Source organism: Amphibalanus amphitrite, unplaced genomic scaffold, assembly GCF_019059575.1.
Source record: "Amphibalanus amphitrite isolate SeventyFive unplaced genomic scaffold, NRLGWU_Aamphi_draft 001359F_arrow, whole genome shotgun sequence".
NCBI lineage: Eukaryota > Metazoa > Arthropoda > Thecostraca > Balanomorpha > Balanidae > Amphibalanus > Amphibalanus amphitrite.
The window spans coordinates 24,580-38,447 of NW_024882852.1; the positions used below are offsets into that span (position 1 = coordinate 24,580).

The 13,868-nt window shown below is 52.4% G+C and overlaps 1 protein-coding gene across 1 annotated transcript in view; it reads right to left on the reverse strand.

Moving 5' to 3' along the window:
- Window positions 1–7,332: 7,332 nt before the first annotated feature.
- The window catches only part of LOC122372432 (inactive tyrosine-protein kinase 7-like), a 52,735-nt gene continuing 46,199 nt past the window's right edge, over window positions 7,333–13,868 (reverse strand). The window contains exons 9-17 of the mRNA XM_043349584.1: window positions 13,537–13,666; window positions 12,563–12,841; window positions 12,084–12,231; window positions 11,535–11,662; window positions 10,936–11,145; window positions 9,978–10,244; window positions 9,389–9,645; window positions 8,878–9,029; window positions 7,333–8,724 (exon numbers count right to left, since the gene is read on the reverse strand). Coding sequence (XP_043205519.1) covers window positions 8,310–8,724; window positions 8,878–9,029; window positions 9,389–9,645; window positions 9,978–10,244; window positions 10,936–11,145; window positions 11,535–11,662; window positions 12,084–12,231; window positions 12,563–12,841; window positions 13,537–13,666 — 1,986 coding nt within the window. The 3' untranslated portion in view covers window positions 7,333–8,309. The remainder of the gene's footprint in view (window positions 8,725–8,877; window positions 9,030–9,388; window positions 9,646–9,977; window positions 10,245–10,935; window positions 11,146–11,534; window positions 11,663–12,083; window positions 12,232–12,562; window positions 12,842–13,536; window positions 13,667–13,868) is intronic.

Genomic DNA, 13,868 nt, shown 5'->3' on the forward strand with positions numbered 1-13,868 from the left:
GCTTAATTCAAAGTGTGGAGTCGTCAGTGCAAAAGCTACTTTGTGTTCCTGTTTTGAGCCGTCAGTGTACATGAATGTTTTGTTTGGGCGCTGTGCTTTGTATTCGTTAAATTTCGACTGCATTTCTGTTGGTGTGATGTCTGATTTGTTTCCAGAGAAAAGATATTCGATTTTGGGTGGTGCCTTTAGCCAGAAGGGTTTTGCTCGAGGCCTGGGTGCCAGATCCGGTAAAGTAAATTGCAGTTTAGATAAGCAGGTGCTCAACTGATCATTTAGTGATGGGTGTCGTAATCGGGAATGTCTATGACATCAGAGTCTGCTTATCGGCCGGAAGCAGTGTTGCACTGGGTGGTTCGGAGTTGTTTTAACGTTAATGGCATATCGGCAAAGTTGTTGCATACGTCTTTCCTGGCAATTCAACATGTTGACGTCAGCCAGAAGTGTCGCGTTTCGTGTACTGGGTATGGCTCCGGTTGCAATGCGCAGACATGTGTTCTGGATGGCTTCTATTTGTTTTATCTGGTGATCTGTTAGGCTTCCGTGATAAGCTATACTGCAGTACTCTAAAATGGGTCTGATGATGGCCTTGTATAGTTGCAAAATGGTTTTCCGGTCGCCGCCCCAGTCTGTGCCTGTGAGCGCTCGGAGGAGGTTCATGCGCTTTGCGCACTTGTTTTTGATGTCTTTGATGTGCTTAGAAAATGTTAAATTTCGATCTATGCGGACTCCTAAGAATTTGAAATCTTTGGCTTCCTTAACTGCTTTGCCGTTAAGGTTTAACCTAGTGTTAGTGGTTTTCCGGTTTCTAGTGAAGGTTACAGAGGCGGACTTCTCGGTTGATATGGTGAAGCCCCATTCTTTGCACCATAATGCAATTTTGTTCAGGCCAAGTTGGACGTCTTTTTCGACCTTGAAGAGGTCGTGGTGTGTAGCCCAAATGGCCACGTCGTCCGCAAAAAGTGAGTATTTTACATAGTACTTTGCTGTGGTGAACATGTCGTTGATCATAATAAGGAAGAGCGTTGGTGACAGAACACTACCTTGAGGGAGACCTTGATCCTGGGATGTTGCTGGTGAGAGTGTTGTGCCGCACCTAGCTTGGAAGGTTCGGTCCGCAAGAAAGTTGATGAAGTGAGCGAGGTGTCCGCGCAGTCCTAGTTGGTGAAGCTTGTAAATAATTGCCGGTTTTTGTACTCGATCGAAAGCTGCTGTGATATCTAGAAATACTGCTACTGTTGTCCGTTTGCGATAAAATCCTGTGCTAATGTCTGAGATGAGTCTAATGATGTTGTCTGTTGTTGACTTCCCGCGCCTGAAGCCGCATTGGTGTTCGTCGAGCAGGTCATTTGTTTCCAGGTGGTGTATGAGGCGTGTGTTGACCATGCGCTCGACTACCTTACTGGCGCAGCTAGTGAGTGAGATGGGGCGATAGCCACCGGGATGTTGCTTGTCTTTGTTTGGTTTTGAAATTGGTATGATAGTGCTTTCCCGCCAAGTGGTCGGGTAGGAGTGGTTTATGAAGAGGTTATTAATGGCCGCTAAGAGGTACGTTAATGATTGTTTACTGAGGCGTCGGAAAAATTCGTAATGTATGTCGTCCGGCCCAACCGACGTGTTTCCGCACTTGCTGATGGCATGTGATAACTCGTGTAGTGTGAATGGTTTGTTATAAATTTCGTAGTTGTTGGAGGTGAAGTCGCAGCTATTGGCAAGATTTCCTAGTCGTGACCTGAGTTGTGGTGGGTATGAGCTGTTAGCTGACACTGAATGGTAATGTTTCGCAAATTCCATCATGACTTGCTCTGGGTCAGTAATTTCCTGCCCTCTTACTTTAAGCGAAGGGAATGGCCCTGGGGGTGCGCGTTTGAGGTGGAAAGCTTTAAGAAGCTTCCAGATTTTTGCTGTTGGTGTGAAGCGATTGAATTTGGATGCAAATGATTGCCAAGAGTTAGTGCGCTCTGTTTTAAAGATAGTTTTGCAAGATGCAGCAGCTTGTTTGTACGCTAGGCGGTGCGCTTCGCATATGCAACGTTTAAATTGTTTTAGTGCTCTTTTCCTGATTGCTACTGCTCGGCTGCAGGCTGGAGTCCACCATGGCGCTGATGCCTTTTTGGGTGGTTGCTTACTTTTGGGCACACTGGCTTGTGCTGCGGAGCCGATGGCTCTTAGAATTACTGAAATGTCTGGATGATCTGTGTCACCCAGTGAGAGGTTCACCATTTCCTCAAATTTCGACCAGTCAGCCCTTTTTAAATTCCAGCCTGGAGTAAAGGTTTTAACGTGGCGAATTGACCTCGGACTAAGTGTAAGTTTAATTTGGTAGTGGTCACTGGGCCCTGGGTCTGACGATATTGCCCAATCAAATAGGTGATGGATTGAACTTGTGCAGCACGTTAGGTCTATGGCTCGGTCGATGCCCCTTAGGTTAAGCCTGGTGCCTTCGCCTGTGTTGAGTACAGTAAGGTTGTGTTTGTTTATGGCTGCTTCGATGGTGTTACCGCGGGAGTCGCTGCATGGGCTTCCCCATGCTGGGTGTTGTGCATTGACGTCGCCCATGAGAAGTAAGGGTGCTGGGAGCTGGCTGATTAAGTCATCCAGCTCCTGTGGTGTTGGGTTGGCATGGCAAGGTGGTATGTATAGGTATTGACAGTGTGGTGACTTGTGTGTAGCCTATCCTTAAACGTATAGCAACGCAATTTAGTGGTGTGTTGATAGCTACTCTATTGTGCGGGACGCTGTTGGCTATGAGGATGGCCGCTCCTCCTCGTCTGTTTTGTTCGTTAACGTTATGTGTATGCCAAGTGTACCCTGGGATTTTAAACCATTGGTCTGAATCTCGAAAATGGGTCTCTTGGAGTGCAGCCAGGACCGGGTTCGTTCGGAGAATTTCACCTTTGAACTCCGGCCACTTGGTAAGCAGCCCGCGTGTGTTCCATTGTAGCAAGTGCGTCATTTAGAGGGAACTGCGCGGTTGATATGAGTAGTCTCTGACACATAGTGCGAGACTGGAGTAGGGTTGGATTGGTCAGCCAGATCCCTCGCCTTTCGTTTGCGGGAGGCGCGTGTCATGAGAGGGGAGGGAAGAGGTTGGTGGAGGGATTCGATGTTTCGCTGAACGGGAGATAAAGAGCGTGAGCGGACGTGTTTTGGAGGCGAGATGGGACGAGGGATCCGTGTGTTTGAGGCTGGGCCTGAACTTGGGTTCGAAGCGGATGATCGGGTTGAGGGGTTGGAGGGAGTGATGTATAGGCTGGAGCTGCTCTGAGAGCATGGATGGGGATCAGGGTCAGTCTGCGTGTAAACAGACCGCAGAGTGGGTGGAGGAGGAGGGTCTGTGGAAGTGGAGACGGTCTGGGTGATTGGTGTGGGGCCGGTGGAGGTTGCAGTGGTGCGGGTTGGAGGCTTGGGTCGGGTGGGCGGAGGCTGGTTAGGGTGGGTGGGAGGTATACAGTGTGGAGGTGGAGGTAGGAGCGGGAAGTCCCGCCTCAAGAACGGGGGTCCCGGCAGCGGACCGGGCACTCTCCATCCCTGTGGCGGTCTGGGGTGAGGCGGATAGGGCGGTGTAGGAAGGAGGGCCTCCCTGGTGGGGATCCAGCGAGGTGGGTGAGGAGGTGTTGGGATGAGGGCAGGTCGGCGACAGCTCGGTGGGTGCTGTGCTAGTGGCTGGAGTTTTGCGGTGGTGCGTGAAGCGACTGAGGCGTAGGTGCTTCCTGTTACGTTTGCGTGTTTAAATGTTTCGGCTAGATGTACTGGTGGTGCCTTGGAGACCAGGGTGCGTGAAAGGGCTGGTGGTACATGCATGCTCGCCGCGTACCTGGTCACTTCCCGCTCAAATAGCCACTTAGGGCATTTGGAGTCAGTGACCGGGTGCGATCCGTCACAGGCAGCGCATCGAAAGGGACGAGTGCACCCCTCTGACGGATGCCCCTCGCCACAACGTGCACAGCGTGCAGTACGGGAGGTGCAAGCACGTTCTCCGTGACCGTAGCGCTGACACTTCTTGCAGCGAAGGGGCAGTGGCGCGTGAAGACGTGTGCTGTATCGGCAGTGTTGTAGTGTAACGTGAGGAGGTAGGATCGTGGTGTTAAAGGTGAGTTGCAGGATGGTGTAGTGGTGGGTGGAAGCCAGTCGACGAATTGAGCTGACGCCCTGGGACGCCAACTCGTCTCCGATGACTGCTAGTGGTGTGTCTAGTGGGTTCGTGCGGATAGTGGCTCGGGTCGTGTCATGGGCGGCGCCACCGGGGGGGACGGGGGGGACAGGTCCCCCGCTATCGAAAGTTAGGGGGGTACAGTACCCCCCTATCGGCGAGGCCCGTTCAGTAGTTGATAATAATGCATTATAGAGCTATCCGTCGCATTTAATGCATCGTTGGTTAATCAAGGCAGGTTCTGAATAAAGATTGCTGTTGGGATGCATCGCAGGGGGTCCTGGCCATCTGCAAAAGGTGTGGAGCTGTGATGCCTGTAGTTATAAGGTGATCGGCAGGGCCTCGGGGATCGTGCACCCTTTTTGGGGCGCCAGGCAGGGTTATTACTTATTACCTCCCCACCCCACTGCCAGACCCCATTGCCGATAAACCCAAGTTCACTGAAATTCCATAGATTTCCGTTACTATATGAAAATTTTCCATTACTAATTAGTCAAATTCAAGCATGGCAGTTCTACCACAGGAACCATTCGAAATCTATGCCATTTAACCCCAGCACTTGTGGGGAGAAGTGTTCGGATAGATCACAGGCAGGACCCAAAAAAGCACGCAGTAGCCCAAGACCTTATAATTGGATATAGCATCGGCTCCCTCTCGTCAAGGGGTTCGATAGCACTCGTTTTTTTCTGCAAAACTAAGTTCGGTCGGCGGCCGAACGGCTGGGGGTCTAATCGAGCCCCCATCCCTCCCCTTCTTACGTCAGCGGCTGTGAAAATGCCATTACCAGCTGTTGAAACATGGCAGTTGCTTTTGCATGAGTGCACGAAAGGGTTTTAGGTCCGTGATACGTGAAAGGTTCTACATGAAAATTGAGATACACCAGCTTATCAAATTGTGCTCACTGTGGTGCGCTCGGTTTTACCTCGACTAGTCTTTGAATTCTGGGGTGAAACAGACCAGTCAAGAAACCTGTTCCATAAAGAGAGCCACTAATGCTAAAGAGATGTGGGATCAGGTTTCCAGAGACCTTCATTACCTCCCAAAGGGGGTGCCCCGCCATTTGCCAATCCCTGCTGTAGTTGTTACGATTGGAGGGTGAATATGAGAACGATGCAGGTCGTGCCAGCTCGATCATGACGAACACAATGGTGCCGACATCACAGCTCTACTGCCATTTTTGACGAAGTTAATCAACAGGGACCGGAATCCTACCCTGGGGCATTTCACCTGCAGAGGTCGCCGGACCTGAGACCCTTTCACTCAATTTTTTTCAACGGTGCATGCGCTCGTTTTTCCCGCGAAGCTCTTGGCAAGTAAAATCCATCAGAAAGTGTGACCAAATAACGGCTGGTGACCTTCCATGACCTAGCATGGCCTTTTGAGTGACCACCGATGACATGACCACTGACGGCTAGCCATTAGCTGCACCCTGCCCGTTGCATATGGATCAGGTGGTGATGTCATGATTCTGAAATTATATTGCAGTTTTGACGCACTAGTCAGAGCAGAAAACATTCCCACTTTTCCTCCATGAATATGTGTATGATGGTGAAGCCCTGAAGCTGACCAGACGTAAGATCGAAAATTTGAAAGTGCGAAACGTAAGAATAGCTGGCACTGCTACTCATACCTAAGCAATTCGCAGCTTGTAGGAAACCAGCTTTGAGTTGGCAAGACTGCAAATTTTGATTTAGAGGCAAGGATGCTTGAAAAGGTGATCGATCTTAGGTGTCCTAGGATAAGTTTGGAAACGGGATGCACCATTCGATGTGTTTTGGGCCTTGCCAAGTTTCGCGGCGTTACGTGCCTCGTTTTTTTTTTTTGGCATACACGATCAGTATCTACTTTTGGGATTTTCGATTTTCGGTCCCCGTCCCCCCCTATCGAAAACCCGTGGCGCCGCCCCTGGGTCGTGTTGAGGGTGCGGTGTAGTGTGAAGGATGCGTCGTGATTGGCGAAGGTGGTGGCGGACAGAAGTGTTTTTGTCTGTGTCTCGTTGGATGTCTTGATGAGGATGCATTTGTGCTGGGGTGTGATGCGTAGCGTAGTGCTTTTTGTGATGTCTGTGAGTGTGCGATTTATTTTGAATGCGGACTCCTTGGCCATATCCAGCCGAGGGTCCGTGTATTGGCCGACGACGTAGGAGCCGAGGTGGTGCAGTTCGATGTCTTGTGTTGTGGTGGTGTATGAGTCCATGTCTGTTAAGAGTTATTTGTAGAGTGGAGAATCAGGCGCAAAAAGAATTAAAAATTAAACAGATGTAATTTTAGTGGTTGTATTTGGCAATTTCAAGGTCGGTAGGTTGATGAGAGATAGTGAGTTTTGGAAAGCCGTTCGTTAAGCTCCAGCTGCTCATAGAAGACGCAGCCTGTTACGCCCTGGCTTGACGAACCCGACCGAAGTCAGGTTCTTAGGCCCCAAGCGTGGAGGTATCACCGTTAGGTATCCCGGCTGGGTGGTGGATAGTTGGATCTGAATTGGAGGAGAAAGAGGGAGAATTTGGCGTAGGAAGGGTGACCGGTCACGCCGGTTGGTAGGTAGACGGCAATGGCAGCGCCGGACCACACCTTCAATCCAACGGTAGCTCCGAGCCGGCTTTCCGTCAGTCAGATGTAGCCCTATGGAACGCTTTACCGGTGCCGTATCTCGAACGCTTGCTGCTTCTTCTTCCTGCGGCTTCACCCTTTCGCTGCTGCATGTCCTTTTCTCATCAATTGCGCAATAAAACTGAACAGTCATCCAGGTATGTTCCACTTTTGCGCGGGCCAAGTCCCCGTTTCCCAGCATGCATTCTGAATAGATCGTTGTATAGCGTTAACGCTCTGACCTGCACAAGTTTAAATACACAATTGTATTACCGCGGTTACTCTTGCAACGATGAGCGTGAACGTTTCAACAGTAGGTATAAATAGTGTAAACTAAATCGTAATCTTCTCACGATACTTACGTGTTTCAAATTCAAGTTCTGTTCAGTAGTTATTTCGGACTACATATTAAGTGACCGTATCTCTCCCTCCCGCTTCACTATACCTAATGAAGCTCGGTACTCGAGAGTGGAATTAAGTGGAAATATCCGTGAATGAAGTGAATGAAGACGTCCGTATTTCCTTATATACGATCGGTTTACGAGTATGAATTTAATTGCAGCCCACTTTCGTCGATAATAAATATAAAGACATCAATCTGCTCAGCACGTTCATTGTTAGACTCTCGATTGTAGATCAGCAGTATAAGAATGCAAAACAAATAAACATCCATTCCTCCAAACGTCGTATGGCAAATCAAGTGGCACATGCGTGGCACGACTAGCAATAACCATGAAAATACACGAGAACACATAATCGCATAGTGCGGAATCCCGCTGAAGCAAGCTCACATTGCACGTGAACGGGAGCGCTGATCACGAGTGTTAGCGCATCATGTCGCATACGTTCGCCCAATAGTGAGACGACAAGGCAACTGACCCGGCGAATACGAATAGTGAACAGTTCACCAGAGAGACGTGACGGCTTAGCCGAGTCCAAAGCCGCTAGTGTCCTTAGGACACGTACAGGACAGGACGTGTCCTCAGGACTACCCCGTGGAACACTGAGTCCTCTGAGAGCATACCGCTCGGCTGCCATTGAGGCAGCACTGCACAGCGGTTGGAGGATAGACGATTTCCAAATCCACCTAACTAACGTTCCAATTAAATCCACCCGACTCCAGCAGTGACTCACTGCCTGGCTCCAATAGACACTCTGCCTGGCGCAAACTGATTCCACCTCGGACTCCTTGGCAGATTGTGGGCTGCCTCTGTCCAAGTTGGCGAAAAATAAAACCACTGTTACCCTGGCTAACCGCTCTTGACGCACATATAAGCCGCCATTTTATAATGACAGCGCTGTAATACGGATCTAACAAACATTTAAGACAGTAATGACAAGTTAACATTCACTTCCTATAACCACATAATCATACTACATAGATATTAAATGGCTGCACTTCCACAATCGCACCCACGAGCCCGCATGTGTTTAGTCCTGACATTGCTACTGGTAGACACACTAGCAAAACACTGCGGACCACTGTTCCTCCTCAGCGGTCCACCAAATCACCCTGTCGGAGGACCACTGCAGTCCCTCCGCCGGTCCTTCCATCCCCTGTCTGCGTACCCTGTTCACGGTTCACCGTCCGGCGGTCCAGCCAGCATGTCTAGCACGTGTCCCATGTCGGGCCGGTCCGCCACGGCCGGCGCCCAGCAGCGGTGCATGGCCGCGGCGAGGTCCACCGGCGCCTCGGCCGGCACAGAGAGCGGCGGCGGCCCGGCGCGGGCCAGCTGCTCATCCGAGAGGCCGGCGTGGGGCAGCTCTGCACGTCGTAGCACCTCCCAACAGAGCACGGCCCAGGCCCAGCAGTCGGCGCGGCTGGTCATCTGGTCGCGCAGCACGGCCTCGGCGGGCAGCCAGCGCAGCGGCAGCCGCCGGCCGCGCAGCAGGCAGTACTCGGCGCTGTACGTGTCGTGCGAGAGCCTGCCGCAGCTCAGCTTCACACCCAGACCGCTGGTGATTAGACAGTTGCGTGTGGCCACGTCCCTACGGGGGAGCGGTGTGGCGTCAGATACAGACCGGCGAGAGAGCTGGTAATGTGCAACACATAGCAGAGAGCTGGTAATGTAAGCGTGTATGGCTGTGTGTACTAAGTGTACTAAGATTGTGCGATTGCGTAAGTCATTCACATTAACTTACCTGTGGATGAAGCCGTGGCTGTGGATGTGCGCCAGTCCAGCGGCCACCTGGTGACACACGCTGGTAGCCTGGGCTGCGCTCAGTGGAGGAGGTCGCGGACCGCCCCGGCTCGAGTCGGGCCGAGTCGCCAGCAGGAACTGCTTCAGGTCACCCTGCCGAAACGAAGATGAAGTTCAGATAAAGTCGGGCATCTATGAAAGCTTGTCGATCGCGTGCCGAAATAAAAGTGATATACCATTGTTTTTCTTGTAATACGGCTAAACAGATAAACACCAGAAAATAGATCACTCAAACACCGCTAAATTAGCTTCAGCATTACCCAGTCATAGCACAGCCCTCACTTAGCTCGGAAAGATTCGCCTTCTGCTTCACTGTGCCCCGCTCTGCGCCAGAGGACCAGCCAGCAGCAAAGCTTTCCAGCTTTGCAAGAAAAGACACAAGAAGAGACAGGACAAGAAGAGAGACAGGACAGCCAGGGTCTCCGTTTAGTCTATACCCTCAGCCGGCTCACCCAGTCGGTGTACTCGACGACCATCAGGTGAGGCAGCTGCTCGTGACAGTGGGCCAGCAGCGCGGCCACGGCCCGGTGGCCCGGTACCAGGCCGTGCAGCTCCGCCTCGCGCGCGAACTCCGTCTCCAGGTGCGACTGACGGTTCTGCAGGGTTTTCACCATGACGATGGGATGGTCCGAGTCGGACGTGCCGCCGCGCTCAGAGCGCTTCCGACGCTTCACCCGCGCCAGGTACACCTCGCCGAAATCGCCGTGACCTGCGGGAGGGGGACACAGTGTTAGAGCTGGGCAGTGCAAATGCTCGAATGCGAAAGAGGCAGAAGACGAGGTATTTTTTTTTTTGTAGAAAAATTCTTATTTTGCTGTAGAACTAGGCGAATAACAAGTGTTGTGAGCTGGTGAACCAGAGGAATTAGGTATCAAAGGGAGATGAGTCTGCTAAATCAACGTTCAAGTAAACACAAAGGTATATCCTCTTTTTCTATTCTGTTCTTCTTCACTTCGCCTCTCAGTCGCTCCACTATCCTCACTCACTCACCAGTATCCTCCTCCCCTCCTCCCCACCTCCCCGCCCCTCCCGGAGCCTCACCGAGCGGCATGACGGGCTGCAGCTGGTGTCTCTCGGGCCGGGACCGGTCAGAGGCGCCCGCCGCGGAGGTGCGCCCACAGCTGGGCGGCGCCTCGCAGTCGGACCGGATACTCTGGTAGCTATGGTAACCTGCTGTCTGAACCGAGGGGCTGTGGTAGCCGCACGAGGCGCTGTCTGACGGAGCCAGGTCGCCCGGGTACTGGATGTACCGCGCCCGGGGACAGCCGCCGCCGCCACCGCTACTGCCGCCGCCGTCAGTCTTATCCACTGCGGGCAGAATGAACAGGGCGTCAGAAACCATACAGTCGGTTCGGTGCCAGAAAGTTTACGGCTAAAGCGGGGGTAGGGCTACAAGAGTTTGTTTTTGTTTGTTTTGTTGGGTTAGGCCCTTTCGGTCGACAAGACCATTGCAGAGCCGGAAGGATGATAGGAATTAGGGGGAGACATTGGTCTGGGCAGGCATCCTAGTGAGTCGCCGGGGCTGAGCCCGTCCGAAGACAGGCCACCCAGCCCCAAGGCACTCACTGCACACGGTTACGGGGTGCGCTCCCTCGGGAGCAGCGGTGCCGCTCCAAGGGAGCAGCCCGCATGAGATAAAGTTGCCTGTCCAGCCCGGAAGGGGGTGGCGGTGTGGAGGAGAAGGATTTCAGTATCCTGAGGATAGAAGCACGGATAGGTGGTGGATAGGCTACAAGAGTTTGATTGGCTTTTTTTCTTTTGTGTTTGGCATACTATTCAGAAGCAACATTCAGCGGTCTGGTACAGCTTCGTGGTAATGTTTGAGCGCGAAATATGTTCATTGGGCAACATGAATAACGTTATAAAAAAAAACATTTTTGGAGGCAAATTACATATCCATTCACTCTCTCCCATCTCACCTATCACCCAATTACCAGCAGAATGTCTCCACACCTTCTCCCACCCATCTCACACGCTCGCACGCCAGGTGTCCACTCACGGAGCACGCTGGTGCCCTCTGCAGCCGTCCGCAGATACTGCTGCTTCCTCTTGATGCGCCGGTAGCGACACCAGGCCATCAGCCCGGCCACCAGCACCAGGTAGGCGGCAGCGGCCGACACCGTGATCAGCACCGTGCGCGTCATCAGACCGCCGTCATCGGAAGCCACGCCGGGCGTCATCGCGCGCTGGGTGAGGTCCGACTCGGAGGCTGCGGCCGGAAGGGAGGGGGAGGGGAGGTTAGTGGGCGGCAGGGGTGGTGGTGACCTCAACTGGGTCACCACCGGTGGAGAAGGGTCAGTGGGCGGCAGGGTTGACCTAGGCTGGGTCATCACTGGTGGAGGAGGAGGGCCAGTCGGTGGCAGGGAGTGACCTCAGCTGGGTTATAGGCGTCAGCGGATAGCAGGAGTTGTAACAATGCTGTCTCATGTTTAGAACTTATGTAGAAGTGGGACAGCGATGGACTGCACTGGTCGAATACCGATTTTGAAAAGTGATGAATGCCGATAAATTGTATATAACTTGGTAAAGCAACACATGAATGAATCAGGAATTTCCAATTGATCCTTAAAATAGCTATGTGTTCGCGTAATCACTTACACCTGACCAGCAGCTGGGTTTCCTGCCGGGAGAACCCGCCGCTGTTCCCGGCGATACATCCGTAGCGTGCCTCGTCCTCGTAGCGCAGCTCCTTGATGTACAGACTGCCGTTCTTCAGCACCACCACCCTGTCGACATACAACCAGACATGTTACAACGAGACCATGGCGAGTCACTTAGACTTGACACGAGACGAGAAAAACACTTGCCGGGGAGAGGACACACTGAACATTCGCAAGACCCGCGTTTGGACATTTACTAAACGTGTTAATGAAGCTGATGAAAATTGGTCGGGTTTTGGGTGTTTAAACAGAGAGGACCATTGGCACATCAAAAAAGGCAGCCTACATAGATATAACTATCTTGATCTGTTATTGTTATACCAAGTATATTCGGAGCTGGTTGCCTCACTCGTCCCAAACCGATTTGCAAATAAATCGGCGAGAAAGATAGAATAGTACGCGGCACTATTTCCATTCGGTCGGGACGGGACCGACTAACCGCGGATCTCCAGCCCCCCCCCCCCGCCCCCATTCCTTCCGAACTGACCTGGAGTCGTCGAGGCCGGTCAGTTTGGAGTCCTTGTCCCATTGAACGCTGGGCTCCGGCCGGCCGTACACCTGACAGTCGATGAGGACCGACCGACCAACCACCGCCTCCAGCGGAGTGCGGGCCGGCGTCAGGAACTTGGGCGTCACTGGAGATAAGGCCAGCACGAGCCGTCAGAGAGGGAAGGAGGGTACTGCTGCGTGGGATGCGATCGATTAATACTGTACATAGGAGTCTTAGTCTGCAGGGTATCAAAGTCCACAAGAAAGCTAGGTTATTTCGCGAAAAAGTCGACCACTTATCAAAGCCTCATTGGTCACCATGGTCATTAACGACTTTAGGAAAACCGTGTGATTCAGCAAGTGGCCGAAACGAGTCCCACTCTGGCTTCTCGATCCCTCGCTAATCTTCAGCTCCTCTACCCAAAACGCCTCTCCGGCCTGCCTCTCTCCACCCGCCTCCCGCTGCAGCTGACTCACCGACCACGGTGAGGTTGACGGTGGCGTTGATGAAGCCCTGCGCGTTGGTAGCCACGCAGCTGTACTCTCCACCATCCGACTCCCGCACGGGGTTGAACTGCAGCGTCCCGTTCACGTCTGTCACGTGCGGGGGCCACTCGAACTGCGGCCGGCCGGAGGGCAGGATTCGCACCCAGCCCACGGTAGGCTTCGAGCTGCCGGCCGCGCGACAGTGCAGCCGGCCCGGCTTGTCCAGCTCCAGCGCCTGGCTCACCGGCCGCGGAGAGAACTTGAGCTTCTCTGTAGCGCCAGCAGAGGTCGGGCAGGTCAGCACGGTGGAGGCCGGGTGGTGGTCAACGTTCTTTGTTCATTTTTTTACTTTGTAGAGGTACAGCCCTCTGCAAACTGCGTGGTAGGTATTCTGTTTTCGACAAAACCGAGAATAACGCGGATACTATGCTATCGGTCACTCGGAAATCGTAACAGCAAGACACGCGAGACACCGCACCTTAGATTGGCATTACCATCGTATTCATTTTCAATCCAGTTTGGCAACAAAACCCAAAAGTTTATATTTGCCCCCAAAACAAACTTTTGCATTTTGTTGCCACGCAAAGCATATACATTGTTTAGTGATAGACCCAATCGAAGGAGTGTAGCATGGCGCATCTATGTGCAATGAGTTCCGACCGACTGGTAACATAGTCTTTGAGCTATTACCGTTTTTTTTCGAAAAAAGAATACCTACCAGTTACCACGCAGTCTGCTGAGGGCTGTACATTGCGGCAAACACGCACGACACAAAAGTGGCAATTTTAAGCATACAAAGAGCGAACTCCGACACGTTTTGTCTCTGTTTAGAAACACTAGCAGTTCTTTCCTCCCATCACGAAAACAAGCGAATATTTGGCAAATGTAATTACCAGTCGTGTTTAACAGATATCGAGTATCAAGCAGGACGAACATCTTATGTTGTTCAAATGTCCCCTACTTACCTCGGACGGTGAGAGTTGCCTCCGGGGAGACGACTGGCTGGAACCCGGTGGCGTTGACCACACACTGATATTGGCCGGCGTCAGAGAGCTCCGACACTGGGATCACCAGTGTGTCGCTGTCCTCAGTCACCTGAGGGGAGGAGAGAGACTGGTCATCTAAGCACCGCCGACGGGGACCATGGAGGGATGGTAGCTATGTGCTTCTGTAAGTGGTCCAGGATGGCAAAGCATGATGGTCAGTCAGAGAGTCACAACTCACAGGTCAGTCAGAGTGCCAGATGTCTGTGAGGGCACCTGAGATCCGTCAAGGTACCAGGGATCAGTCAGGGTAT